General features: G+C 30.7%; 1 protein-coding gene and 1 long non-coding RNA gene across 2 annotated transcripts in view; both read right to left on the reverse strand.

Annotated features, from left to right (window-relative positions):
- LOC131035496 (uncharacterized) overlaps nucleotides 1-14,999 on the reverse strand; it is a 37,203-nt gene extending 22,204 nt beyond the window's left edge. Inside the window, exon 1 of the long non-coding RNA XR_009359214.1 lies at nucleotides 14,673-14,999. This is a non-coding gene — a long non-coding RNA (uncharacterized LOC131035496). The remainder of the gene's footprint in view (nucleotides 1-14,672) is intronic.
- Nucleotides 8,551-9,292, reverse strand: LOC131859530 (uncharacterized). Its single transcript, XM_059213410.1, has 2 exons — nucleotides 8,990-9,292; nucleotides 8,551-8,866 (listed from the first exon to the last, which is right to left on the reverse strand). Exons 1-2 carry the CDS (start codon nucleotides 9,136-9,138, stop codon nucleotides 8,758-8,760), a joined length of 258 nt encoding a protein of 85 aa, XP_059069393.1. The 5' UTR covers nucleotides 9,139-9,292; the 3' UTR covers nucleotides 8,551-8,757.
- Nucleotides 15,000-15,300: the final 301 nt, after the last annotated feature.

Here is a 15,300-nt window from a genome sequence, read left to right on the forward strand (position 1 = left end):
CAATAAAGCATTCAAGTTCAAGTGAGCAAGCAATCAGTCTTCTTTCAAGCATTAGAGCAGAGATAAGGTCAAGAATCAAGCATTGGAGTTGACATTCATTTTCTATGTTATTCAAGACTTCATGAAACCCTAATTCCATGTGGAGACAAACAAAACTTCACAAGGAGGTATAACATTTGTGTTTCAATCATTATTCATCATCTCCCTCAAAAGGAGAACATTTTCATTATTGCAATTTCATCATATTTCATTTCTATTCATGGTTAATTCCAAAACCGAGGTTTGACCTAAGGCAAACCCCTATTCCCAACCTATTCCCTTCTCTACCGTGTGTAGGAACATGTACAAAGCTAAAATCTTCAAAATTGACTTTATTTATAATGAATCGAATCACTCCCCCATTGGAGTGCAAAAAGTGCAAAGGATTAGAGTGATCGTCACTACGATCCCGACAAATCATGAGCTCCTCCTGGGAATAGATCCGAATACATTTACATTTCTCAAATCCAGGTTGTGGCTCAATTCGACAACTGTAGCTCATGGTTTATGCTTTTTTACATCAATTTCCAACACATTTACCCTAATTTAAGTATTCTTACAATTCAACTTAAAAAGAGGGTAGTCCAATCAAATCTAGTAAATCCAATATAATTCTCAACCCTTATCCTTGCTAGTTTGTGGCTAGATACATTGGATTTACCTCCCTCTTTAATGTATTGGTCCCTAAGTAAACATTAACATTTTTCATTCTTCTTGTGTGGGAAACCGTAATTTTTCACCAACACATTTTAGTGAACTTGACTCCTAACACCTATAATTCTGATTTATGTTCTCATATATCAATGTTTATGCAATTTCAAATTCAAATCTACATTTGCAAGTTTAATTTTTTATTGAATTTAAAAAATTTAGAGGTTAAATTCACAAAACCCTAATTTTTAATTCTAAAATTGAGCTTGTGGGTTGTCTAATTTTATTTATTATTTTAGATCAGATTTTTCATTTAATTTAAAATTCAAATTTTCCCTCCTAGATATCATTTTCAAATTGAATTACATAAATTTATTGGTTGAATTTACAAAAGCCCTAGTTTATAATTCTAAAATTTATCATGTGGATTGCATAATTTTTCAAATTAATTTTCAAATCAGATCTTTATGAATGCTATTCTATGATCTAGACACATTTATCTTTCAAAATCACAAATCAAATTGCTTAAGTAATTGGTTAATCAATCATTTTTCACATAGTTTTGTATTGCTTAATCATAATTTTCAAATTCAAATTCAAATTTCCCTCCTTCATGCATGAGTTTTACTACCATTAGTCCTACCTATAATATTCCCGTGAGAAGAAGTTGTAGAATTAAGGCTTCTCAAGGTTTAATTACTAAGGATATGGAGCCTAATTTGGATAGCTTGTTTCATGAGAATCTGGATGGTTCTTCTATTCCAATAATTCATGTTATTTATCCCCAATCTTTACATAATTCTCATGATGAGGGTGAATCACTAACTAGGGTTTTTCGTTGATCAATTGGGGAAGATTAACTTGATGAATTTGAAAATATTCAACAATGGATGAGTCAACAATATCTAGAAAGTGAGGCTATCCCATTGATTGAAGGATTAAAAATAATGGTTCAAAGTGACAAAGTTGGCATTGATTTGTTGTGTGGCCCGCTCATATTGTTGACACTAAAATTATGCCTCTAAAAAGTTGTGCTGAAGTCCTTGGTTACACTCAACCTCCTAGTCAAATTAATCATTCTATTCCTATGACTACTTCTATGACTAGTGTGCCTACTTTCACGTCTAACATCATGGCTAATTCCACATAAAATGTTATTCCTAGACATGTTAGTCAAGGGGGCAACATTGCTAATCAAAATTCTTTTATCCCTCCTTCCATGAGTCTTCCATTTGTAACACAATCATCTCCCATACCTACTTATCATAGTGTCCCATTTCCTTATTCTCAATCTCTACCTTCAATCAACAATGTTACTCCTCCATCCCAATCCAACATGTCTAATTTCAACCCATCCACCGAAGCAACCATTAATAACCTAGCTCAAACTGTGTCATCCTTGCAACAACAAATAGCTTCCATGAACCAATCCAATTTTAAATGTGCCCACATTTGATGTAGCGAGCCCATTATCTAATGACATTGTTCGTGTTATCCCTCCTAAACATGTAGACGTCCCTCAATTGGAGCTTTATAATGGAAAAGGTGATCCCTTGACTCATGTGAAAACATTTCAAACTTTGTGTAGTGATTTTGCTCATGATTAAAGACCTTTGGCCAAATTGTTTACTAGAACATTTAGAGATAAAGATTTGCAATGGTATCGTTCTCTGCCTCCTTATTCAATTACATCATTTCAACAATTGGCTAATGCCCTCATTCAAAAATTTCACAATAATATTGGTCATAAAATTACTTTGACTGATTTGATTCATTGTAAGAAAGGTGTTAAAGAAAAAGTGACTGATTTTATTGGTAGATATAAGCATTTATAGTCTCAAATTTCGTATCCTATGCCTGATCAAGTTGTTCAAAGATTTTTTATTTCTAATTTGCAAAAAGACATTAGGGATAAGCATTTTTTTTCTGAGTTTACTTTCTTTATGTAGTTGTGTGTAGTGTTTCATAACTATCTGCTTCAAGTGAGTCAATTTGAACAATCTTCTTCAATGGTTGCAGACGATAAGAATTAAAGTGTTGAACAACCTTTGGTGAAGTTTATTATATATTGGAAAATAATAGAATTAACATCTTAAAAAAAATATTATTAAAGTTCTAAATATATAATTAGGCGACCAAGAACTTTTATATTGAACGAAGAGAATGCAAAGGCACATTAATGATTCTTGAGTGGTAAGATAAACTATGGCTCCTAAAAACATGTAGGTATCACTGTTTAATTAGTCATAGCCCTCATATGATATACGCGCAATTATTATGTCACCGTATGAGTTGAATTTATGCCATGCGACAGTGACACCGTATGAGTAAAATGTATGCCATTGACAGTGAGAAAACCCAATGGAATTAGAATTGGTTCTTCCAAAATAAATGAACTTGTGTTTGGTAAAGAATCACACTTTGCGCGTAGGTACAACATAGGAGGATAAAAGATCAACGCACTAAAAGCTTTCAATCATCTTGCATTGCTTTTTGTGAATTATGAACCATTGAAATTTTAAAAAATAGCTTGTCCATCTCATATAAGGAGACGCCTTTGGCCTAATAACCAGAATGTCTCTTTAATCACATTTATTTCAAAATTTGAATAATATTGTCTTTTAATTTTTAATTAATTAATAAATAAGGTTAAAGGTATATTTTAGTTGTTGGGTAGACAATTTTGTATTTTGTACTTATTGTTTTATCTTATTTTAATGAATATAACATTACACATTATTTTTTTGTTTAATTATCATACTTTTCTATATATTGACTCCCAAAATAGTCACTGTTTGTTTTGATCTGGTATGTCTTTTGATCTCAAGTTAGGTTTGTAGTGGCAAGGTCATCCTTGCAAGCATGAACTCAAAATCAAATTTGATTATTTTTTTGTTGATTGACCTCTTTTAACATTCTTACCCAATGCCAAACCAACGCATTTGTATGGTTTGATGTCATGTGATAGGATATAAAGATATTTGTTACATTCATTATAAAAATTGTAGAGGATAGCAAGGAGGCCAAAGAATGTCAAAGAATGTCAAAGAATCAAGGAATCATCTCTTAATCTAGAAGAGTAATTCAATAACAACACATTTGGATTTGACACTAAAAAAGAAGTAATGAATTTGCATTCTAAGGCTTGTCTATTATTTTTCTAATATTGTTTGCTATCAAGGGGTCCATTGAGGCAAAATGTCTTCACCATTTTGGTTGCACAATCTAGCAAATGCATTTATCAATATTGTTAGTCTATAAATTATAAAGAGAGAGATCATATAGTTATTCATTAGATTGCAAAAATGACACGAGACAAAGTACAAAGGCCAAGTTTGATGCCATGAGTCTAACTTGTGGTCACAAATCTATTCCATATTGGTCGTTGACCCAAAGTAAAGAAAAGATGAATATGCTAATTCAAATATGTGCACTTGACAACTATTATATGCATTTTAAAATCCCAAAACACTCATATTTCTACTCCATAACATATTTGTAATCATTCTTCAAACATGGAGCAAAGTGATCTTATTCTCCTCATTTATTTCTATTTATTGCTTCTTACACATGTTAATTCTTTTTTACACCAACTTTTAATTTTAATTTGATCTAGGTTAATGTATGCATTCTATTGAATTATCCTAGAGACTAAACCTTGGGATTATCCATTTCCCTATTCACTATTCTATTTAAAAAATGTGATGTCCTTTTTTTATTATTAATTGATAAATTTTTGGAGCTTTTCAACACGACTCTACCATTAAACATATAAAGTATATTTAGAACATTTACAATAAAAGGAGGGTTAGCTGGTATGCATAACTTACCCCCAAAAAATATTTGAAGTATTGAAATAAAGTTCAACAATCAACTAAAATATAAAACTGCATATAAATTGGTACAATAGGTGAAGGATAATCTTACCAAAGCACCATCCTCTAGGAAGACACATTGAGAGGAAGATTGAGAGATTTGCACCACTTTTGTGGAACCTACACAACTAATAGGACACGAGCAGTAGGATTAGATAAGCCATTCAATTTATAAATTTTATTTAATTAGGTAGATGATAAGTAATGACTAGTATCCAAATATCATGGAATGTGCAAAGATGGATTGACGTGTGAGGGAAGAGGTTTTATTTATTTTTTATTTATACTTAGGGATACTTTAAGAATAAACTAAATGGGAAAGTTGCATAAAAATGGTCAAAATTGAGAGCTGTAAGAAGATCTTTCATATTTGGTGCAATGACAAGAAAATCAATGCCCTTATGGAACATCTAGGTTTGGGATCTTTATCAGTTTGATTTATGAAACATAAGACATAATCCTAAGATGTGTTAGGGGAGTTACTTTTTTAGTTGCTTGACTATTATTATAAGGGTATTGGGTTTTTGCTATACCTTAGAATTTTGGTCTTAGTTATGTGAAACCATTTATGGTTTCTAGTTTCTTGTTCTCTTATACATTGGAGGCATGTGATAGTTGATTTATATGATCTTTTTAGGTACAATTATGCTATGAGATTACTTTATTTGGCATGTGATAGTTGATTTATATGATCTTTTTAGATACAATTATGCTATGAGATTACTTTTTAAATAAAGAAATAAGTAGATCATATTAATTTAGCTCTTTGCTTGATGATTAATACAAGCTCGTGTATCTTTGTGGTGAATATTTTTTCTAGAAGGATTTCTACACATAAATACAGTGTTTTGTGGGAAATTTAGTGATTTTTACTTGCTTATACATTGTTTCATTCTTAAAATTTATTGGCTTAATGACATGCTTTGTCATATTTAAAACACTACATTATTAAGAATATTGTTGTGTTTCTTATTGCATCATTTACTTTGTATTCCAATGTTTGGTATTACAGTTATGGCTTGATTTGAAAGGGGACATCTTCCTTGCAATATTGTGGGTTTATTGTGGTTGTAGTGGAAGCATTATTTTAGTGGTTTCATAGATCTTAGTGAGGTTAGAGAAGCCATGAAAAATATATCATGCTTAGAGATTGAGAGTTTAAATGACTCCAAGTGTAAACTATGCAAACTAAAAATGAAGGATCTCTAAAGGAGAGAGATCAACGGAAAGATGTGACATCAAAGTATATGATCTCAATGTCTCAAATGAAGATTGGATAAAGATGGACAAAAGGACATGAGGAATTATATAGTTGTGTCTTTTGGTATCTATTCTCTTAAATGTCTTAGTGGAGGATATTACATTTAATATGTGGAAAACAATTAGAAAGCTTCAAGTTAAACAAATAATTTGGTAAATTTTATTTATTTATTTTTTGTCTCTCTAAAGATGAATGGGACTCTATAGCTAAGCATTTATACGCTTTTGATCTCATTTTCAACTAGCTAAGTAGTATTGATATTAAGCTAGATGATGAGGATAAGTGTACTTATCATTTTTCCTCTTCCCCAAACCATATGATAATCTAATCATTGCATTGAGTGGTTCTACTTTATATCCCAAAATGGATCTCCTTGTTGCCACTTTTTCTAGAGAGAAAATGAGGTCAAAATCCATGGCCAGGGTTCTAAGGATGCACTTCATGTATGGGGTAGACCTAAGGGAAAAAGTGGTAGATAAAAGAGGAATAAGGATATATCTAAGTTAAAATGATGGTCTACAACCTCTAGTAATATTTGAGTTAAATGTTAAAATTGTACAAAATAGGTATATTGATTCTCCAACTTGCAATCAATCATCTTTAGGAAGTTGCATTTTTTTGTATTCAAGATCTCAATAAGAATATGGTTCGACAAATGAGAGATGGGTATATCTCTCTCACTTTAGGATCTACAAGACCTAGGTGGGTACATGTTAAACAATAGTAGATTTGATCATTTATCATGCATATAAGTAAGGATTTAAAAAATATTTTGTAATATCAACTTTTTGACTACCCTTACCAAGACTATTAGCATGCAACACTAACGTGTGATTCTTCTTTATAAATATTTGAGTGGGTAGATATGCTAAAAAAAAATAGCGTTTTCTCATTGGGATCACAAGTCTGAAAACTACTAACATATATTATCCTAACAAAATGATCTTTGTGATTTATCAATAAAATATTATTGCTTTATAATAATTTAAATAGCTAACTAGAGCAACTTTGAGATTTAATTATTAAAATTTCAATTCCTTGCAATGACATAAACCCCAATGATTTTCTACCCATATTCTATTTGGCAATTCTTTAGTAAAATTGCAACCCCACTTGTTGTTTAGAAAGACTTCTTGCCCTCTTTGAAGGATGCAAACTAAACAAATATCTCTTGTAGTAGATGTTTCTAATTTTGTCTTGTACAAAAAACAATCTATCTACTTTGTTCAATCACAACAATTTTTGAATTTTTTTAAAGTTTGAATAAGTATTTAATTGTAATGATTGTGGTTCTTGTCACAATGTAAATTTATTTGAGAGATTTGTGTGTTAGCAGTAATGAGTGAATTCATTGGACCATATTGTTTTTTCATTAGTCTTCTTGTACTAGAACTATCGATATCACGAAGACTTTTTCTGTTTACTTCCATCTTCTTGTGTATGTGGACTAAGATCTTTATGTCACTATGGTTGAAGGTTATTAAATTTATATTATAATTTTAAAGTACAATACAAATTATTATTATTTTATTTTTTATTGAAATAATGAAAAGAGAAAAAATTACATAAGATTGATAGGCAAAACATTGTCAAGGAGAGAACAAAGAAGACTCTAAGCTACCATTACCAAGTTCATACAAACAACAAAAATTGTTTATTTTTGGACATATCAAGTTCTACTCTTTTGTACTAATTTATCATGCATTTTATAAATTCTTATCAATCGTTTTATAAGTTTAAATTATTAGTATTATGGTTCCATTGCTAGTATATAGTTGTTTTTAGGAGTTTAGGTCGTAATGTTTGTTTTAGTTGTATTAAGTTTTAATCATCATTCTGTGAGTGCAATTTGTTTTGGAAGGTATGACTCTAACTTATCTATATTAACATAAACCTTGTGGATGCTAAAATATCCTACTAAATTAAAGATTCTATATCTTAATATTTCTGATTAAATTAATACTTTATATAAAAAATTACTCTACCACCTATTTTTTTAATTAATATAAATTATTTATATATATACATTTTGCTACACTAATTTTATATAATTACTTATCCATCAAAATTAACCAAAAAAAGGGAGGGGGAGTGGGAGGTGTTGGAAGAGTACACCCATATTCCAATTACCTTCACTAATTGCTCACCCAATTTCCAATTACTAACTTTAAAGAAACCAAAAAAATGATAACTAAAAGTTCATTAATGAATTTCACATGTACCAATAGTTGCCCATTTTGCCTCTCACAGTTAGCATTTTTGGATTGTAATGGCCCATTTGTGCACCTTTATTGGTACACATAGCGCATGATCATTGGGGCATTTGTGTATAAGTATTGCCAATTTTAAGTGCACGATTGTTGGGGCATCTTTACCAAGGTATGGGGTGACACTTTGAAATTTTAAGTGCACCATTATTGGGGCATCTTTAAATAGGTATGGGACGACACTTTGAAATGATCACTTTTTGACCCTTGCCGCATAATGGATCCCACAACGTACATCATTACTCCAAGAAGCCAGAACAATAGCTATAAACAACAGTTAGATCGCATACAGATATAACAAAAAAAATATCGTCAAAATCTGATATATCATTTGAAATTTGAATCTGTAAATGAACAAATATTGCCCACAATCATATAAAGCAGAAAATGCATGGATGCAGTCTTATTTTGATGTGATTGTGAGTATTAAAGTTAATTAACATGTTTCTTTATAGAATTAAACTTAACTGAAGGGGATATATTTCTTTATAACTTCGGAAATCAGTCGAATTACATTACACTACTTACAACATCTCTTTTCTGTAACATTTTGAATCTAATTACATAAGAAGTAACCAAAAAAGCTCTGAAACATTAGAGTACATGGTAAACAGAACCAGATCTACAGTGAATTAATATCATATGCATTTGAGATTTGTGGCGACTAAGCAATGCCGTGATTTTGCTTGAGCTTTTCCTGGGCATTCTGTTCATACAAATGAAGAAGAGCAGCTACAGAGAGTGCTGCCAGAGTAATACCCTGTGCGTGTATCCTGTAATTATACATCAAAATCCCCCAATACTTGAACAAATCAATCATCACATAATTTAACTCAATACAAAATTTTAAGCCAACTGTTCAACATCTGTAACAGTAAATCTGGAGAAATCCATACCTGGCATGTATAAGCTTGAGACTGGTTTTCATGGAGGGTTTTGAGAAGTTATAAGCAAGAGAAGCCCCTAAACTTGAACTCCACAGTGCCCCTACTGAGGTGATTTTATTCTCAGATACCCATTTCCTCATGGAACCTGCCATCTCCATCTCTTCTTACTCACTTTTCAGTTCTCTCAACAAATAATCGATCCAGACTAAATCGGAAAAACTTACTCTGTCCATGGTCTGGGAAGAGAGATATTTAAAGCAGGAAATAGAATGGTAGAGCCAAAAATCCCTGGTTTCATTGCTTCCCCTGATTTCATTTGCCCACTATAAAACAGAGCTGTGGATTGTTGAAATAGGAGATGGTTTCCCGTACAAAAGTGAGTTGAGTTGAGGGTGTTTATGGAACATCAACACGTGATGAGCACCACCACTAGACCAAAATGGCGTGCCACTAAGTAATCCGCTATAGGCAAGGCCTGCCGTTTTTTTTTCATTATCAATATTTTTTTGGTGGCATATATATATATATATATATATACACCACATAAGTTTTAAAACATGTCAATTTTCAAGGATTTTTTTTTTGTTTCTTTTTAGGAGAGAGTAGCCAAAACATGCTCACCCTAACTTCACATTTCTCAAAATCATATGTGGACATTTCAAAATTTTCTCAATTTTACACAACTACTTACTTCTCAAGTCCACATGGTCAAATATGATGCCACATCAGCATGCATGTTTGTGAAGGTCCCAAATTGTCATAAGACCCATAGAAGTGCACTAAGTCAAGTTTACGTGTGCGGTGATGTGACATCACATCATTGTTTTTTTTTATAAAATTTTAGAGTTACTTTTTTGGGGATAAGCATTGACATGACATTTTTAGGGCACCACTATTGGTCTAAAAGTGACCCTATCACCCATTGGTCCCTCTTCCCTATATGATTTAAGAGTTTCTAACTAGGAAATGACTTTCCAGCTCCTAGAATGCACCAATGCATAAAATGTAATGTATAAGAATAACTTATGCGTTGGTGCATCCTAGGGGCTGGATAGTCATTTCCTTATAACTATTGTTTCAGTTTTTAGACAGTTTTGACAAACGTATGACTCTTTATGCACATAAAGGTCAAAAAAAGGTCATTTCGAAGCAACGTCTATAAATGTTTTTATTATCCCAATAACCATGTGATTTATGTTCATTATCAATTTTAGTTTTGTCGTATTTTAAGGAAATATCTTAATATGTATAGATATAGGGGAAGGGTTGTTAGTTGTCCATCTTAAATGGTATGTCAAATTTAAATAATTTTTTTTGGTTTTTTTATATGCGATTTAAGAGCTCAAAGTCATTGTTTCAATTTATGTTTAGTTATGACAAACATGAGAGGACTCATTATGCACACAAAGGTCAAAAAGTAGCCATTTAGAAGTGGCATTTGATAAATGTTCTTTATTGTCCCGATAACCACACGCTTTATATTGTCCATTATCAATTTTAGCTTTGTAGTATTTTAAGAAAATGTCTTAATATGTATAGATATAGGTATGATTATAAATGGTATAAATTTATACAAAGTTGAGTTTGTTTGTTTAGTTTTTATTTGTATATGTTTTTGTTTTATTGTATTTTTATTTGCAGGTTTCTATTCATTCATCTTTCTTGTCTAATTACCATGCCTATCTATATATTGATTTCCAAATAATCAAATTTTGTTGTGATCTTATATGTCTTTTGATAAAAAAAATTAAATATTGGTTGACTGATCATCTACAACATTCTTTCTCAAGGCCACACAAGACACATATTTGTATGTTTTGATGTCATTTTCTAATATATAAAGACATTCATTACATTCTAAAAAGTTAAAATAAATATAGTCTCTAGATTTTTTTAAAGATCTTATCAATTACATCTAATATATTTTTATCACTAAATTCAACTACATTACCTGAAGGATAATAATTGGAAGAAAATATTAGAATAACATTTTATTTTCATACAATAAATTACACAAAAGAAAAAGTGGGGTCATTGCCATATACTAGAGCATAAGACATTCCAACCTACTCATAATACATTATTGAAGAAAATTGATCATTATCTCTATTGTATAGTTCTATTGTGTGTAATTAGGCCGAGAGACATCAAAATGTTCGTAAACAAAAATCTATTTTTGAAACAATTTGACATGCAAATGATAGATGATTCTCTTCTATTATAAGATATCTCTCGACATATTTTACATATATTTTTTTAATATAAATATACTAGTAATATATTATTGTTAAATTGAGATTTACTAACTCAAGAGGTTTCATTGATGATATTAATGAATTATAAACCCCACTATGCAAAAGGACACGCTTTAATCACTAGCTACAAAGGTATGTGAATGTTCTTCTTTTTACATATGTGTAATTATAGATATTTCTTTGAGGCATTAAGTCAAATGTTTAATGTGACATTATCATTGCTTCACATTTTTCATACATGACTATCAAGGCAGTTATATAAATATTTGTCAATTTCATAACCATTGATTTTTTTATGTATTATGACAAAGGATTTATGTGTCTTGCATACATGTTTGGTAGGGCCCAATTATATCTATAACATGTGATAGAAATCAATCTTGTGTTATGCTTTTATTGATTTCGATATCTTATTTTGAGGCTGCTATTTTGCCAACTATTTTTGTAAGCTTGATTTCTTATTTTATATTAATCTACTTGCTATTATTGGTAGGGAATCATATTTCTAGTAAGTTGTGTATGCTCTTATTTCTTTTAGATAGATCCATCGATTTTAGAAAAAAAAAACATGACTTCTATAATCAATTTATAAGTAGAATAAATTGTCAAGATTTATTTATATTAACAAGATTTTAAATTTTGAAAAAACTATATTGTATCAACATTATAGATCTATTATCATAAATGAAACATATATATATATATATATATATATATATATATATATATATATATATATATATATATATATATGAGTTTTTATTTACATACTAATATTAATAATGAAGATGTTTGTCTTAAATTAACTCTATATAATTTTGTGAAAAATATAAGATAAATAAATCAATTCTATAAATTAAAAAATAATAATATACTTTCTATTTACTATCATTAATGCTAAAGGCCTATTTATTCTAGAGGACAATCCTTTAATTTTGTAAAAATATAATGTTGGGTGTAACCTTAAATTTGTTCTTTTAACTTATACTAATTTATTTATTAGCATTTACACCTCATGTCACACTAAAATCCATGCTAGATGCTTATGTAGTCTTTGGAAAAAAATATTGTGGGTTTTATTATTCATCCATTGGCCTTTGTGTTTGTATTTTATGTAAGTCACATCATCCCATATCTAATTGGACACATTTAATATATTATATATAGTGCGGAGTATATTTAGTTTTTAATATGAGATTTTAGTATTTATTTAAGTATTAATAATGTCAATTATTGTGAAAAAAAATTCAACAAATATGATGCGAGTTTTATTTATTTGTTGAAGAAAAGAAAAAAAGAAAAAAAAGAATTTAAATTTTAAATTTTTCATTAGTATTGATGTTTCTAATTTTGTCTTGTACAAAAAACAATCCATCTACTTTGTTCAATCACAACAATTTTTGAAATGTTTTTAAGTTTGAAAAACTGTTTAACTCTAATGATTGTGATTCTTGTTACAATGTAAACTTATTTTAGAGTTTTGTGTTAGTAGTAGCTTCGTCACTGAGCCTGCAGAATATATATATATTGGTTTGGCTATAGATGGTTCGGAAACGTTTCAAATGCTTAGATGTTACTGATGATAGGCACTTTTCCGTGGGCACAGCATGTTCGGGCTCAGGTTGAATAAACCAATGGGCTAAAGGAAACAAACCTCTTCCTACTGATCGATAGCACTATAATGACTGGGCTAAGCGAATCAACCCACATTTATCGCATCATAAGCAACAGTAGATTATGCATAAGTTTATAGGTGGATTCTGCTATTGAAGTGTATGTTGTTAAAGCAGTTGATCTAGTGGATTCAGTATATTTAGCAGAGTAGCATGTTCCGACTTTTGGGACATTTCTAGTAGATCCACCACCAGCAGAAGTAACGAAGGCAAAGACATAAGCACTTGTAGATCCAGTCGATGGACCAATATCAGCATCTAAGGCAGAGGCAAATCCTGTTGATTATGTCCCGGATATAGTTGGGGGCCCTACGTCTCTGCCCGGGTTGACTCCTCCCCTCCATCACTACTATGGAACTTTTTCCCGCGATCCCATAGTAGTGATGGGCTTCTATTGGAAGCCGACCGGAGCTTGCTACGAGAGTCTCCACTTTCAATAATTGGAGGGAAGGGCGATCGAACTCTTTCACTAACGAATATGGATCGGGGAGTTCATCAGGTTCATCGAGAGGAGATATCAAATAGTGGGTATTCATGGCTAAAGGGGAAGTCTCTATCCCATATTAGCCTGGATGAGAGAATCCATTAGACCAAATTGTTTTTTTCATTATTATCTCTTTATACTAGAATTATGGATATCATGGACTAAGATTTGTATGTCACTATGCTTGAAGGCTATTAAATTTATATTATAATTTTCAAAGTACAACAAAAATTGTTTATCTTTAGACACACCTAGTTCTACTCTTTTGTAGTAAATTATCATGCATTTTAATAAATTCTTATCAATGTTTTATAAGTTTAAATTATGAGTATTATGGCTCCATTGCTAATATATAATTGTTTTTTAGGAGTTTAGGTCATAAAATTTGTTTTAGTTGTTGTAAGTTCTAATCATCATTTTATGAGCTTTGGTTATCATTATAGGTGTAACTTTTTTTTTTTTGAAACTTATGCCTTTGACTTATTTATATCAAACATGAACCTTGTAAATACTAAAATATCTTACTAAAATATAATGTTAAAGATTCTATATCTTAATATTTCTGATTAAAATAATACTTTATATAAAAAATTTACTTACCACGTATTTTTTAAATAATATAGACTAATTTTATATATATATTTTTTGTTATGTTATTTTTATATATAATTACTTATTCATCAAAATCAAAATAAAAATAAAAGAGGAAAAGAGTTTTATTTTTTTTAACATTGCCCACAATCATATAAATAATAAAACAGAAGATGCCCTCTTATTTTGATGTGACTATGAGTATGAAGGTTATTAACATTTTTATACAACAAATAACAGAGCTGTAGAACTCTCCAGAAAATTAAACTTAGGATTTAATTGCAAGCGATATATTTCTTCCAACATAACTGCGGAAATCGGCCGAATTACATTAAAATACTTCCAACATCTTATTTCTGTTACATTTTCGATTTGATTACATAAGAAGTAAATGAAAAAGCTCTGAAACATTAGAGTACATAGCAAACAGAACCAGATCTACAGTGAATTAATATCATTTTAATTTGAGATTTGTGGGGGCTAAGCAATGCTGTGATTTTGCTTAAGCTTCTGCTGGGCATTCTGTTCATACAGATGAAGAAGAGTAGCTGCAGAGAGTGCTGCCAGAGTAATACCCTATGCGTGTATCCTGTAATTATACATCAAAATCCCCCAATTAATACAAAATCATAGAAAATTTTAAACCAAGTATTCAACATTTGTAAGAGGAAATGTGGAGAAATTCATACCTAGCGTGTATAAGCTTGAGACTGGTTTTCATGGAGGGCTCTGAGAAGTTATAAGCAAGAGAAGCCCCTAAACTTGAAGTCCACAATGCCCCTACTGAGGTGAGCTTATTCTCAGATACCCATTTCCTCATAGAACCTGGCATCTCCATTTCTTCTTACTTTTCACTCAACTAATAATCGATCCAGACGATTAACTGGTAAAAACTTACTCCATTCATGCTCTATCAAGAGAGATATTTAAAGCAGGAAATAGAATGGTAGAGCCAAAAACCCCTAGTTTCGTTGCTTCCCCTGGTTTCATTTGCCCACTATAAAACAGAGCTGTGGACTGCTGAAAAACATGGTTTCTCAGTGGCGTCCCGTCCAAAAGTGAGTTGAGAGTGTTTATGGAATATCAACACGTGATGAGCACCAGCATTATATACCAAAATGGTGTGTCATTAAGCAATAGAGAAGTAGTTGAGTGAGTTTCAATTGTTGTGACAGTAGTTGTTGATTTAATATTCATATTTGTTGATTTAATGTCTAATTTTTTTAACATTGCACTAATAGTTGTGACTTCAAAACTCATAATTGAATTGAATGTGCTTTTAGTTGTAAAAAGCAACCAATTATGTGATGCCATATC

This window comes from Cryptomeria japonica, chromosome 10 (genome assembly GCF_030272615.1).
Source record: "Cryptomeria japonica chromosome 10, Sugi_1.0, whole genome shotgun sequence".
NCBI classification, from domain to species: domain Eukaryota; kingdom Viridiplantae; phylum Streptophyta; class Pinopsida; order Cupressales; family Cupressaceae; genus Cryptomeria; species Cryptomeria japonica.